At 53.7% G+C, this 15501-nt stretch overlaps 1 protein-coding gene across 1 annotated transcript; it reads left to right on the forward strand.

The window, feature by feature from the left end:
- The first annotated feature begins 1331 nt into the window (after positions 1 to 1331).
- Dio3 (iodothyronine deiodinase 3) lies at positions 1332 to 3720 on the forward strand. Its single transcript, XM_051151490.1, has one exon. It carries the CDS (start codon positions 1944 to 1946, stop codon positions 2856 to 2858), a length of 915 nt encoding a protein of 304 aa, XP_051007447.1. The 5' UTR covers positions 1332 to 1943; the 3' UTR covers positions 2859 to 3720.
- The last annotated feature ends 11781 nt before the right edge of the window (positions 3721 to 15501 follow it).

Genomic DNA, 15501 nt, shown 5'->3' on the forward strand with positions numbered 1-15501 from the left:
AGCAGAGAGATCCCCTGACCCAGAGGGAGAAGAGCCACGTTCACTGGCTATCCTGTTCTCCACACACGACGCAATCCAGCTGCTTCAGCCACAGGTTCCGCGAGGGGCTCCCGGGGCACTGTCCTGCCAGAACAGTGGAAACTGGGTGGAGAGGGCGGGCGCCTACCTGCTCGCCCTCTGGACCACTTGTCCCAGCGGTCAACTTCTCTGGACAAGTTCCACGACTAATGGAAAGCGATCTAAGTGCGCCCACCCTCCCCAGACGCCAGCGCGGTATCCACGGAGAAAGTTAGGCAGCTGGTCTCTCCCGGGAGGGCGGCTCTTGGGACTCCAGAGCTGCGGTTTCCGATTGGGGTCCTGTCACCTCTGAAAAGCCCCTGTGACTGCTGGGGCATTCTAGGCAGTGCACCTCCTGGGCGCTGCCTTTGGGGTTGAGGCCTTGCCCTGGGGAGTTAACTGTGGTAAGTAGTGAAGCGAGACTTGCTCAGGGTCTCAGGGACCCCAGGTCAAGGTACCACCCCGCCCCGCCGCTACTGAAACCAAGTCGCAGGAGGTGCGCCACGCGCAGAGATAGAGTAGGAGGTCTCCGCCGCCGCCACGGCGGTGGGGCCCGACAAGAACCCCACGTTGTCGGGGAGTTGCCCCGCACCCCTAAAAAACCTCAGCACTCGCTCCCTGTTGAAAGTACGCACTTTACGCGTCCCGGCGCCTCCGCGGTGAGTCGGGCAGCCGCGCTCCGGGTTCGCGAAGGTGGCTCAGTTCGGGCGCTCCAGTCTCGACGTTCCCGGGGCAGAGAGCAACGTCCGGGGACGAACGGGACGGGTGCGCCCGGCGGCCGGGGCTGCGCCGGGCAGGCAAGCGGAGAGAGGGGAGCGCTCCCGCGTTCAGGCAACAGCTACCCCTAGTGGGAGAGCCGCCCGGGGCCGGCGCCGCCCCGCGCCCGCTGCCCCGCGCCCTGCGCCCGCAGCGCTCAGCGCCCAGGACGTCCCGGAGCCGGACGGGGGCGAGTCCTGGCGTCGCTTGAGGCGGCTCTCCGGGTCACCAGAGCCAGGCGCCAGCCCACCCGCGGGCCCTGCCCTCTGCACCTCCGGGCTGGAGCAGAGGGACCGCTGACCCGGGAACCGCGGCGCCCAGCGGGAGCGAGATGGGACGGGGCGGGCGCGGACCGGACTGGGGCGGTGCGCAGCAGGCTAGGGCAGCGGCGGGGGGCGCGGAGCGCGGTGTGCGTGGCGGGGCGGTGCGGGGGGCGGCCGTGTGCGAGGCGCGAGTGTGAGCGCGCGCGGGAGGCGGGCGGACGGGCTGCGGCAGTCGAGCGGCGCCCGCGGGCGAGCGGGGAAGGCGGTGGGAACCCAAAGTTGCCTCCTTGCGGGCCCGCGTCCCTGGCGGGGCTGCACCTGGGGGCAGGCGGAGCCGCAACCGCCGACCTGGTCTCCCGCGGTACCTGGGCAGCGACCCCGCAAGAACGGCAGCAGCGTGGGCGGCGTTGGCGGCGGCGGCGCGCGGGAAGCGAACCGGAGCTCCGGCGCGGCGCTGCGGCCGCCAGGGAACTCAGCTCAGGTGCGCGGCGAGAGGGGCGCGGGCTGAGACCCGCCCGCTGAGACCTGGGAGGCGCGAGGCGCTTGCGCGGGCTAGACCACTGCTACCACGGACTGCCCTGCCCTGAGATCAAGCTCCCAGTGCCCTGGCGCAGCGGCTCCGGGATCCCCCGCCTCTGGGAGCTGGCTGCGGGGCTCAGGCCCGCCCCTGCCAGCCCTGGGACACACCGCTCCACCCTCAGCCAGCCCGCGCCCGCCCCCGACCCAAGATTTCTAGGGCAGTAGCCTCGGCTCAGGGTGATCCCTCCGGGCTCAAGTTGCAAGGGGGCGGGCCCCGGCCGGAGGTGGAGTCTCCCGCCAATTCAAGCTTTAGCTATAAATTGAGCTCCCTAAGCCACCGAAGACCAGATGCCTCGTCAGGCCGCCTCGAGGTTGGTGGTCGGAGAAGGTGAAGGGCCCCCGGGGGCTTCGGGGCCCGCGGCCACCATGCTCCGCTCCCTGCTGCTTCACTCTCTGAGGCTCTGCGCCCAGACCGCCTCGTGCCTCGTGCTGTTCCCGCGCTTCCTAGGCACGGCCTTCATGCTCTGGCTTTTAGATTTCTTGTGCATCCGCAAGCATTTCCTGCGACGTCGCCATCCTGACCACCCTGAGCCCGAAGTAGAGCTTAACAGTGAAGGCGAGGAGATGACTCCCGACGACCCGCCCATCTGCGTATCGGACGACAACCGTCTGTGCACCCTGGCCTCTCTCAAGGCTGTGTGGCATGGCCAGAAGTTGGATTTCTTCAAGCAGGCCCACGAGGGTGGTCCAGCGCCTAATTCAGAAGTTGTCCGGCCTGATGGCTTCCAGAGCCAGCGCATCCTCGATTACGCACAAGGGAGCCGCCCACTGGTGCTCAATTTCGGCAGCTGTACCTGACCACCATTCATGGCGCGAATGAGCGCCTTCCAGCGCCTGGTCACCAAGTACCAGCGCGACGTTGACTTCCTTATCATCTACATAGAGGAAGCCCACCCATCCGACGGCTGGGTCACCACAGACTCGCCCTATATCATCCCACAGCACCGCAGCCTGGAAGACCGTGTCAGCGCAGCAAGAGTACTGCAGCAAGGTGCACCTGGCTGTGCTCTGGTCCTGGACACCATGGCCAACTCCAGCAGTTCGGCATATGGTGCTTATTTTGAGCGCCTCTACGTCATCCAGAGCGGCACCATCATGTACCAGGGAGGCCGGGGCCCCGACGGGTACCAGGTGTCTGAGCTGCGCACCTGGTTGGAGCGCTATGATGAGCAGTTGCATGGTACTAGGCCACGTCGATTCTAAATAGCCAAGGGACAAGTGACTGAAATTGATGGGCTGGGTCTTCTTCGGGCCTTCGAAGCCCGTATGCAAGTGCTTCAAACGAAGTCAAGATTGTCGGGGTCCCCATGACACAGATGTGTGCAGCCTCAGAACTCAGGCTGAGTCGGGCTCTCAGCTACCTAAAGACTTAATGGTCCCCGAGACATTGCTATAGTGACTCCCTTTTCTACCTTTTTGGCTTGCTCTCAGGAGTGTTACTGTGGCTCAAACTGGCAGCTTTGTCCCTGCTGGAGTTTACCTGCTGGACTTTCTGACACCTGCTCTCCAGCGCTCCTTCAGCAAAGCGCGATAGTCCCCAGAATCCCACAGCTCAGACTTGTTGGCCACACCCGCGCGCCCTGAGCGCAGCTGGGTTCCAGCAGCGCCACAGGCTCTAGCTAGTTGCCTGGCACCCACCTGTCGCGCGCGCAGGGAGCCCTGCTGCTTTCGTGTTTATTTCTTATCCCAGGGTTGGGGGAGGGGCTCGGGATAGGGAATGGGTGGGTAGGGTACTTTTCTCGCCTAGCTTTGGGAGCGCTGGAGCCTAGCTGCTGATGACGAACCGTCTCTAACTGGGCTTGACCACGGGTCGGCTCTGAATTGCAGGGGGGCTCGAAACAGCGCCTAAAGTAAATAGAGGGAGAGTGCTCTGGGTTCCATTGGGGGAACCATCGAAAACAGGGTAGATGAGGGGCACGGTAAGGGGTGGCCTTCGGGACCAAAGGAAGTGGCTTGAGCTATTGGCGAGGTTCGCGAGGCCCCAGAGGGAGACTGGAACTCCTTGGAGAAGGGGGATTAGTTCGAAGACAGGGAGAGGGGGATGAATCTGCGAGTCTTGGGCAGAGAGCGCGAGGGGATTGTGGGGGGCGGGGTGAAGACCAGTCAGTGAATGTTATGTTGGAAACATTCCTTGTGTATAAACTTTCAAGCTACAATAATAAAGACTTGAAGGAAGTTGCTATGACTGCCTTTGTCCCGTATATTTTCTCGTGTCTCTGAAAAGCAAAAGAATTAAACACAACTTTCTCCCTTGCGTCCCCATAATGACTCTGGGGCAAGTGGGGCGGGAAAGAGCCCAGGCCCTGCAGGGGCGGGGCGAGTTGGGGGGAGGGAGGGCTGGAATAAGGAGATGGATGAAGTAGGAAGGAAGTTTCCCTGGGACAGCAGACACAAGTGCCACACCTGGGCAGAGTACTTCGGGCCAGAAGACCCCAGGCCGGAGAATCCCATGAGAAGGAGACTGGTGAAGCAAAGAGGACTTCATTTGCCACCAAGACAGGGAGAGGCGAAGAGTAAGAAAGTAAGAGGGAGGGGGAGAGAGGGAGAGAGGAAGGAAGGGTGAGTGAGAGAAGGGAGAGAGAGAGACTAGGACAATTACAACATCACCGGCTAACTTCTCCCACCTTTGGATGCTGCAGGGAGAAAGATGCGGAAAAGACTCTGAACCTCCAAGAGCTAGGTTTCTGTCCCCTGGGTTGCCTTTACGCCCCTGGCCCAGCCAGTGGTGCGGCACCTGCAGAATTATCTCCCGGGACACAACCCTACCCCCCACCCCCCGCCACTTAGCAAGCCTCAGTCAAACCTCACTGCTGCCCACCCCTCACCCTGCTTGGGGGGGGGTGGGTAGCAGAGAAGGAGGAGAAGGGGGTGTAAAAGGCCTGGAGCAGAGGAGGGTGGGGAGGGAGGTCGCGGCGGCTGACACCCATCCCGGTGCAGTCGCGGCCACAACTCTCTCTCTCAAGCCTCGCCCTCAGTCTTCCCCCTACAGCTCCCAGAACGTGTCTAAGAAAGCTCCTGAAGCACAGAGATCAAGCGCCCGGCACCTCACTCTGCTGGTGGCATTTTAGTGGGAAAAAAGTGAGATAAACAGAGAAGGGGGCGGGGGTGGGGGGAGACTGGGGCCAGAGTTGAGGTCACGGGTGTGAGAACAATGAACCCTGAGGCGGTCTGAGCCAGGGGGTGCTGTGGGGCGTGTGGCACACGTCTTGATGCAAAGCGCTCGCGTGGGTGAGTAGGAACGCTACTGGCAAGATGAAAGACAGGCCCCTGCCCAGGCAGCTCGTCCCCACCACCACCCGCCCCAGATTCCTTAGGCAGCCCCTCTTCTCCCGCGCCACTCCTCCCTGAAAACCCTTGAAACTGACACCCTAACGTTGGTGACTTATTTTTTATTTTATTTTTTGCTTTGAAAAGACTTCAATTGAGAAGTAACTTTTAAGGGGGAAAAAAATCAGCACAGATGGTATTTTTGCGTCCCCCACCCCACCCCCCCCCCCCGCGCGCACTTCCCATCCCGAAACCTCAGGAAGAATAAACACGGAGAACGTGGCGGGGCGCCGCCGGGAGCTGAGAAGGACCCGCCCTAAGAACACAGTTGCCCCCGCAGAAGCTCGGCCTGGCTAATCCGCATGCCCACTGGCTACTGGAGGGTCTCCTAGGGCGCAGAAAGTAACCCCTCTGGATGTGTGACCCGAGACACAGGGCTTTCCCAGCGTCCAGGCCACAGCTGGGAAAGCTCTGCTGCCTGAGTCCCAAGAGCTCCCGCCCTCCCCTCCATCCCTACCCCAGCTCCATGGAGTCTCAATACTCCACTTCCTTCCTCCTTTCTTCCCTTTCCTCTCTTCTCTTCCTTCCTTCCTTCTTCCTTTTTTTTCCGAGAGAGAGAGAGAGAGAGAGAGAGAGAGAGAGAGAGAGAGAGAGAGAATATATTCCTTTTCTTATTAAAATAATGTGCGCTCATTACCGAAAACAAAGAAAAGTCTGAATAAAATCGATTCGCTGTAATCTCCTTGCCTGTGTACTGTCGCCCCTTGTAAATACAGATCTTAAAAGCAAGAGCAGATTCTGTTCTTGAAGCTCAACTTTTAACTTTTGCCCACCCTGTCTCTCATGCCTCCTTCTTTCTCTAGCAATAACAGATTTGAACAGTGCCACTGCACCGTGGTCAAAAGGAGATCCAGGAACATCAGTCTGGGTGGGCACTTCAAACACTAGGTATGGTTCCTTACTCTAGGGGAGCAGCCCGCAGTGGCTCTGTCCCTGTCCCCCCCCCCCCCAATGGCACACTTCCTGGTATGAAATAACTAAGTCCGCACTGGGGACTCTCTTCACATGTGTTCATGCTTTGTAGCATGCTGCTAAACTGCCTTCCAGAAAATCTGATTGGAATTGTTTTATATTTTCCTGATATGCCACCTTTTTTTTATGTAAAAACCACAGAGATGGGACGCAGGCTTATTATTCTCTGAATTAAAACTTAAAGACAGAATATACTGGGGGAACTCAAGAGTCCTGGCTGAGAGCAGTTTTCTGACTGAACATCAGAACCTGGCAATGGGCAGTGAAATCAATGGATCCCTTCAAGCCAAGCAATATGAAGAACCGAAATCGAGTAAGTGCAATAAAAAATAGTGTATGCTTCATCCAGGGAGTGAGGGAAGTGCAGTGTCCTGCAACTTTCAGTTGCTTATGGGGGGGGGGAGGCAAAGGCTGAGAAGGAAGGAGGTAGGGAGGGGGGAGGAAGGGAGAGAGAGAGAGAGAGAGAGAGAGAGAGAGAGAGAGAGAGAGAGAGAGAGAGAGAGAGAGACCCTGGTGTGACTTGCAAGCAGGTCAACTCCTGGGAAGACAAGACAGAAATGGAAGTGTTTTCGAGCCCTGACCTGCCTTTCACCCTTCTTCCCTGAGGTCCAGGACAGAATCCGTGACCTGCCAGGGTGTCTCCCTGTTCAGAGTCCATTTGGTGTCATCGCTGTTGTGCGTGCCACTCAGGGATGTATCTTCCTTACTGGGTTTGATAACCGCCCACCCACCCCACATGCTTCTCTCAGGCCCTTCCCTCCAACAGCCCCCTCCACTGACAATCCATCTGGTCTGAGCAGGTCTGTGCCTGCAGACTCTGCCTGGATCCATCCTGGCATCTAACTGCCCCTCCCCCCAGGAGGCAGAACTCCACTGTGTCCTCAAGAAATACTGAGATTCATGTGCTGCATTGGGGGGGCAGGGTGCTTAATGCACAGGTCTGGCTGTTCCTTCACCCACCATCCTTTCTGCTGCTCCAGATTCTCAGGGGCCAGGGCAGGCTTAAGGTATAGTCCTGCCTCCTGTAAGCGAGGAAAAGAGGAAGGCTGGTAAAGAGGTCATAAAGGGGGGTCTCACTTGCCCCCATACGGGCAGGGGTCCTCCCAAAAATATGTGGAAGGAAGAGCTGGCATTCTTGCGGGGGGGGAAAAGCCAAGCCAAGGAGCATGAGAAGTCCATCCATGCACACAGCAAGGCGTCTTCTACATGATTGCAGAGGGGGAGGGTGCTTTAGCCACAAGCCAAAGGAAGACTCTGGCCTCTGGCTGCACCTGAGCCTCTGGGGACAGGAACTTCAGATAAGGAAAAGGGCATTTGTCAGAAGGGAGAAGCTGGGGAGGGCATTGCTATCCACCACCCACAGAGTGACCCTGGGCTCTGAGAGCTGCTCACTTGCCACTTCTACCCAGCAGCCCTGCTCTATGGTTGACCTGGAAGGAAACAAAGTACATAGGTGGGTAAAGGAGTAGGTGGGTACCAAAAAGTTAGGGTCCCCCTGCCTGCCCCCCCCCACAGTGCCTACCCGCACTTCATCTACCTGCAAGAGGTGCTCACGTGGGAATTTACTCAGGGCTGGACACAAAGCCAGCACTTCTGAAGACCTGCTGGTTGGTCACCCTGATGAATGTCAGTCATCACAGGCCCATTTCCTGGAGGAAGAAAGTGAGGTCCAGTGTGTGTGCATGGCCAGGACGTTTGGGCCTGAGCTGTTACCTTTTACATTCCTATACTAAAGGCCTCACCTCCTACTTCTTAGAACATGACCTTATTTGGAGATCAGGCCTAGAAAGGGGTGATTAAGTTAAAATGAGGTCATTAGGGTGGGCCCTAATCCAACCTGACTGGAGTCCTCCTAAGATTAGGATACAGAGGCACACAAAGGAAAGGCCATATAAGGACAGGATGAGAAGGGGACACTAAACAGCCAAAGCCACAGGAAAAGACTGATACCATTTTCTCTGACTCCCATCCCCGCTGCAGGGTTAAAAGCAGCTTTGACCAAGGCCTCTCATCCTCTACACCTAGGGTTTGACTCCTGGGGGGAGGGGGGGGACTGAGCCCAGTGGGGGGTGGGCTGAAGATCTGTTCCTCCTTTAGCAGGCCTCCAGGGTGATAAGCCTGGCTTGGGGTGCTGAGTTTAATGTTCTTTTTAAAATATCTGCAAAGATGAGTGCACACACACACAGCTCTAGAAAAATCTACCCGAGGTAGGCACAGTACTCCGTTGTGTGGGCGGGATTCTGACTGTTTTCTTGCTTTCCTCTTATTGCTTATCTGTAGCCTGTGATTTCTCTGTAATGAACACGTATTGCTCTTATGACAGAAAAATACAACTAAAAACAGCAGAAATGGTGGCTGTCACTTAGGGCAAGGAGGGAAGGGCATGGAGTAGGCACAGGCGTAGCTGGAGATGGTGGGCTCTGGGCCAGGCAATGCTTAGAGGTAAGCAGGCCAGTAGGCAAGAAGGAAAGGGGGAAATCAAAAAAGAGGGGGGAGGGCTTGAGGGAGGAAGAGAAAAAAGAAGGAATGAAGGAAGGCTGATGAACGAAAGGACACACAATTAAATTTTAATTTTAGCTAAACAAAAACACAATATTTTAGCCTCGGCTAACCAATACATTGCACGGAATATACTAAAAATTATCCCTCGCTTCATTGCTTACCTGAGACTGAAATGAAATGGGATGTCTCAAGTTGTCTGTTTCCCCTTGCAGATCTTTAGCTCCAGCCGCCCAGAAGGGACGAGATCCTATCAATTGGCAGAGGATGCGAGACTCTCCGGAGAGTGCACGTGGCAATGTGAAGCTAAGAAAAAATGACCACAGCTGGTACAAGCTTTGCAGCATCTCCTGCAAAATGAAACAGCCAGACCCCTGCTCTTCAAGCAGAATGCCACCAACAATACAGAGAGAAACTTTTTTCCTCCCTTCTGAGGCGTCTCAACTCGTCACAGTGTTTATTTGCTATTTAATGTCATTACAGAGAAAGGAAAGGTAACGTTTTTACTCTTCATGAAATGTATTGCCATTAACCAAACAGTGTTACTATTACATTAATGTCATGGGATGTAAATGTGTCTATATTCGTGTATTAGTGTACTCTGGGATCTTGGGTGGGGGAGGTGTCAGGGGGAAGTCAACAGGAGCTAGACAGACAACTAGAGGTTTAGCATAAGGAGTCAGATCCTGGAGAAGACCCTGAAACCAGAGGCAGCAGAAGGAAAGCTAAGGAGACAGTTAAAATGAAAAGCTGGTGCACAGCAAAGGAAGCTGTGAACAGAGGGAAGAGGCGGGATGCAGAGAGGGGGAAGCAAAGGCTTACAAAGCAAAAACTGAGGCTGGAGAGATGGCTCAGTAGCTAAGAACATTGGCTGCTCTGCCAGAGGACCCAAGTTAAATTCCCAGTACCTATGTCAGGTGGTCCACAACCATCTGTAATACTAGGTCCACAAGATCTGATGCCTCTGCCCTCCACTGGCATCTGCACATGCACACATGTGCACATGCACACGGGCATGCACACGCATAATTAAAAGTATGTTTAAAATTAAGCAAAAAGTACAGTGGTGAGTATATACTCATAAGTTATGAATTTTTAATATTTGAAACATATAAGACAGCCCAACAATTTAACAGCAAGAAGAACGATCGGATTTTGAAATGGGATCAGGACCCTTGTGATGGGTCATCTTGGTTGTCAACTTGGCTGGATTTGGAATCACCCAGGAGACAGGCTGTCTGTCTGTGAGGGTGTTCCCAGCTTCATTTACCTGAACAGGCAACAGTAACTCGGCATGTGGGAGGTAGTGTTCCAAGGGCTGGGGTCCCAGACTGCATAAAGAGGGCAGGAAGGGAACTGCCGCTCTGCTTCCTGGCTGTAGGTGCAATGTGACAGGCCACCTCACACTCCCACCATACCTTCTTCAAGATGATGTGCCCTCAAACCAGGAACCAAGATAAGCCCTTCCTTCCCTGAGCTGCTCCTGTGGCAGCAAGCAAAGTAACTTAATATAGACTGGAGTAGACATCTCCTAGAGGAAGCCGTTCAAATGACTCTAAGCATTTCTAAAGATGTGCAGTATCACTGGTCATTAGGGAACTGCAGATCCACAACCACAGGGAGATGGTAGCCCATGCCTGCTAGAAAGGCTGTTGTTATTAGGAGCCGCAACACAGACCAGTCAGTAAAGTGATGAGGAACTGTGAACTGTGTTCACTCCCCAGGTCTTGGTGTGAATCCATGGGAAACGAAGTCTGTGCAGAGACATTGGTGTTCTGTGTGCGTTGGCATGGTGCTTTCACAATAGCCAATCTAAGCATCCATCCCTGGGTAAATGTTGGAAGAACACACCATCTTGATCTGATGAGATAGCTCACTGGGTAGGGGTGCTTGCCACCAAGCCCAGTTTGAATAAGACAGACCCCTATAGCATTATATAGCTATGACCTTGTTGGAGGAAGTGTGTCACTTGGGGTGGGCTTTGGGGTATCAAAAGTCCATGCTATTCTCTCTCTCTCTCTCTCTCTCTCTCTCTCTCTCTCTCTCTCTCTCTCTCTCTCTCTCTCTCCCTCTCCCTCCCTGTGGATTAAGATGTAGCTCTCAGCTCCTCTCCCGCACCACGCCTGCCTTTCATGCTCCATACTCCCTGCCATGATGATAATGGACTAAATCTCTGAAACTGTGAGCCAGCGCTTCATTAAATGCTTTCATGGTGTCTCTTCACCTGGCCACTTGTGTTCCACCCCTAGGGATAAAAAAAATGACTACAAATTGTCAACCTCTACATCCATTGGTACATGTGTGCAAACGCACACACACACACACACACACACACACACACACACACACACACACACAGTAACTTTTTGGGGTTTTTTAGTCAAATAGATTTTCTTTTATACAGCATATTGAGATTATGGTTCCCCTCTCTAACTCCTCTGAGATCTTCCCCACCCACCCAAATCCACACCCTTTTCTCTCTCTCTCTCTCTCTCTCTCTCTCTCTCTCTCTCTCTCTCTCTCTCTCTCTCTGTCTCTCTCTCTCATCAGAAAACAAAAAATCATCGATTTTGAAAAAAAATAAGATAAAATAAAAAACAAACCAGAATAGGGCAAAAGAAATGAATGAATGAACAGAAAAAGAGAAACCCATACAAACACTGAGACACACACAGAAAATGCATAAAAACAAACTGAAAACTGTAATACATCACAAATGATCTCTTTAAAAATTAAAGAAAGCGCTGTTGAAGTAAGACTTCTTTAACTTAAAAAGCACCCAGTGGCTTTGAGAAGACAGATCTGTTTTCCACACCCTGGAGACAGAGAGTGCCTGTGAGTTCTCGTGCAAGTCCATCCCCTGCCTAGGATGGGGAGAGAACTGTCTACTAGTCACACCTCTGGATGGAGCTATGAGGATATTTCCAGAGAATGTGAGCAGTTCCATCCCACGGGCTGGGGCCTGGACTGAATAAAAAGGAAAGAGAGAGTGGCCTGAGCACTAACTTCGTCTCTCTCTGCTTCCTGAAGACAGATGCAATGTCTCACACTCCTGCCACATGGCTTCACTCTCACCTCACCTGCACTCTCAGCTCACCTGCACTGCACTCTCAGCTCACCTACACTCTCAGCTTGCCTGCACTCTCAGCTCATCTGCACTCTCAGCTCACCTACACTCTCAGCTCGCCTGCACTCTCAGCTCACCTACACTCTCAGCTCGCCTGCACTCTCAGCTCATCTGCACTCTCAGCTCATCTGCACTCTCAGCTCACCTAAACTCTCAGCTCACCTACACTCTCAGCTCGCCTGCACTCTCAGCTCACCTGCACTGCACTCTCACCTCACCTACACTCTCAGCTCGCCTGCACTCTCAGCTCATCTGCACTCTCAGCTCACCTGCACTCTCAGCTCACCTGCACTCTCAGCTCATCTGCACTCTCAGCTCACCTGCACTGCACTCTCAGCTCACCTGCACTGCACTCTCAGCTCACCTCTACTCTCAGCTCACCTCCACTGCACTCTCAGCTCACCTCCACTCTCAGCTCACCTCCACTCTCAGCTCACCTGCACTGCACTCTCAGCTCACTTGCACTCTCAGCTCACTTGCATTCAGCTCAGTCTCAGCTCACCTGGACTGTCCCTGGGCCAAACTCCATGGCAAATAAAAATGAGACACAGGCACCAGCCACCACATGCACCTGGATTCTCATGGCCCAGGGGACCAAAACCAGAGTCAGAGCTTGGATGAGCAGAGGAAGGCACCAGGAAGAAGGACCTGTGAAACCTGTCACCAACTAGGATGCAGGAGTGTGTGTGTGTGTGTGTGTGTGTGTGTGTGTGTGTGTGTGTGTGTGTGTGTGTGAAAGAGGGGGCATATGTGTACATTCATGGGCATGTGTGAGCCTAGCTGATGTAGAACTATTGGTGCTTGTACGTGCATGCATGAGTGTGCCTGAGACCATGACTTTCTCTTCCAGACTCTCAGGAAGCCCCTGCCACCCGGCAAGCAAAACTGAAACCAAAGAAGTACAATACCTGGGAGGAGGCGGCTTCCTGGGGGGGTCCACCATGAGAATGAGAGAGGTTGTAGGTGGAGCCTTGGAATAGAGGACCATCATTCTGGCAAGTCTGGCCACTGCAGGAAAGTCCTCAAGGATGAAGGTGGGATAAGAGGCAAGGCCGGGTAGCCCATGCTGGAGCAGATCTATGGAGATCCTGGTTGGTACCGGAAGGTACTATGAGATGAACAGAGGTGCAGAGGACAAGCCCGGATCCCGGGCAGGTGTTCCTAATGGCTGCACTGCACGCTGGTGGCTATTAGACTGGGAAGAAGCACTGGCTTCCAGTTCGACCCACACCACAGCCCTGCCTCCTCTGACCTGGACTTCCTCTTCCTTCTCTGGGGCAGCTAGACCCAGTCACACTGACCTGCACAGAGCTCAGAGTTGGGCACAGCAGGGAGATCCACCCCAGGAAATTGTAACAGGAAGCCGCCCTGAGAAGCTGCCCCAAGCCAAGCTGCTCTGCATGGGCCACTCTGGCTCTCTTAACCTCCCCCATGCCCGGTAGAAAGCCTGCAGCCCCCTCCTGGCCAGGATGCAGCCCCATGTCCACAGCTGTCCCACTCAGGGCCCCATCCTCTTCTGAGATGATGCAGACCCGCAATCCACACAGTAAGAAATGCAAGGGCGGTCCCATCCAGGTATGTTCTCCTGGTTAAAGGTCTGAAGGTTTTTCATCTCCTGGGACCCACCTGCACACTCAGTGCGATCCCCAGGGCGTTGTCCACAGTCTCACTCCACGGGAGAGAAAAGGCCTAGGGGAGGCCAGGCCTGCAGCCATCCATTCTTAGACAGTGTCCACTCCTGGCTGGAGCTGTGCTGGCCCTGAATCCTGCTCCACAGGGATGTTGTGAGCACACTACATTAGAAGCATAGGCAAACGCATTTACATATTTGTAAAATGTCAGAATTCATTCAATAACAATAAATCCATGTGCCACAGCAATCTCAAAGGCGGCAATTTGCTAGATACTCTCTCCCTCTTTCCTTGGCCAAGGCAGCAACACGGGTTCTTTTATTCCAAGCCTTAATTACTAATATCAAGTCTCAGATCACATAGTATACATAATAAAATGTGTGTGTGTGTGTGTGTGTAGGTTACTGAATGACGACAAAAGTTTCAAGAAGCAGAGAAATCAAAAAAATGACTGAAAAACCAAAGCTGCAAAATCAATGGGCTACAAGAATGTGTCTGTCCATGTGACCTGGGATTCCTTGGAGGGTGTAGACCAGGTTCTTAGAGTGGGCACCCCAAGAGAGCCAGTGTGTGGTGGTTTTGCGATAGAACCCCAGAAGTTATGCTGTGTCTCTCCTGCACAATGGGTATGTCTAGGCCATGCCAGAGGTCAGCTTGGCTCCTAGGAGAGGACACAGAGCCTAACATTTGACAGGAGGACTGGCAAGCTCACACCATGGGAGGAGCACGGGCTCAGGCTTTGGAGACAGCATCCTGCCACAGTAAGGCCAAGGCAGCAGGAGTGAAGCCACTTACATAGTCAGTAGAACAGACACAGGACCGGCTGGCAAGCCATAGAGGGAAGCAGAGAGCCCAATGCACACAGCAGGAATGTGCACCAACAGGATATCTGAGAAGGGTGTCAGCAATCAGTGGGAAGGGCAGGCTGCAAAGCCAGCCTGGCTGGGTGAATGATGACGTCACGCTTACATCACACTGCACACACCAGCAGCTACTGGGATATGGGCTGAAACCGCTGGTGGTGTGTCCAAGCATATGTATGCGTCACTCTAGGAAGGCTCTTCACACCCACTAGCTCCACCCAGCGATGCCATCCAAAACAAACAAAGCGCTCAAGTGCTGGCAAGGACATGAGAAACTGGAACCCCTGTGTGCCACTGCTGGGAAACTGTACAGTAGTTCTTCAGGTAACTAGAGTCCTGCAACTCCATCCCAGACACATGCCCAAAATGCCGTATTTTTCAGACCATAAGACACACCCAGTTTTTAGAGCAGTAAAGCAAGGGAAAAATTATTCTGAACCAAATTAGTGCTAGTATAATAAAATATTTTTTAAAATATAACAGAACGTGGTAATATTAAACAGTGTTAACTCAACAGGAGGAAAGACTTAGAGACTCAAGCGCTTTTCTAGTTTTCTGGAAACCCCAAACACTCATCATCGCTAGTGTTAGAATTCAGGAAGCTCAGTTGCTGACAGTCCCTTGTGCCACTTTCCTCTCTATCTTCATACGTGACATTGTCTTCAGTTCCATCGAAGGCATTGCTAATGCCACATTGTTTGAGTGACGGTACAACATTATCCTCCTTCACTGGCTGCCATGTGCGATCACTCACACACTTGAGTGATAGTTGGCCTCTTCATTCGTCCCGTTGGAGTGAGGTCATGATTCCCAGCAGCCAGCCATTCGGTCCACTCTTCTCTCATAAAGACTTTAAATGGTTTTGTTGATTGAAACATCAAGAGGTTGCAGCTGGCTGGTAAGACCCCCAGGAATCACAGCCCGATGAGTCTTCTCCTCTTTAAATCTGGTTTTTGTTGTTTCGCTAATATGTACTCTGAAATGGTCAAGCACTAATAAAGCAGATTTTTTTTTCCAGAAGCCCTCTGGGACATTTGGACAACACTTTTTCAATCTATCTGTCTTCTCACATATGCAGAATGAATAATTCTATTTTCTCTCATATGCCCAGTAACGATTTCTGCATAGCAATGTGGCCCCACTGGAGTCAAGGAGGGACACATGGTAGCTAAAGCCTCCTCACTGCCACACATTTCACTGCACTCCCCCTGCCCCGCTCCCTGCAGCAAGCTGACACACACCTGCTTATCCAGGAGGCTAAGATCTGCATTCAATTCAGATCAGATCAGCGCGAGACCCACACCTCTTCCTGCTCCCATGGACACACTGAACTCTGCACTCGTTCCTCAGATGGCACACTGAAGACATAGGTAAGTGACCTCTTTGTTGATGCCTGACAGACAGCAATCGGACCATAAGGAACACCC

Source organism: Acomys russatus, chromosome 1 (assembly GCF_903995435.1).
Source record: "Acomys russatus chromosome 1, mAcoRus1.1, whole genome shotgun sequence".
NCBI classification, from domain to species: Eukaryota; Metazoa; Chordata; class Mammalia; order Rodentia; family Muridae; genus Acomys; species Acomys russatus.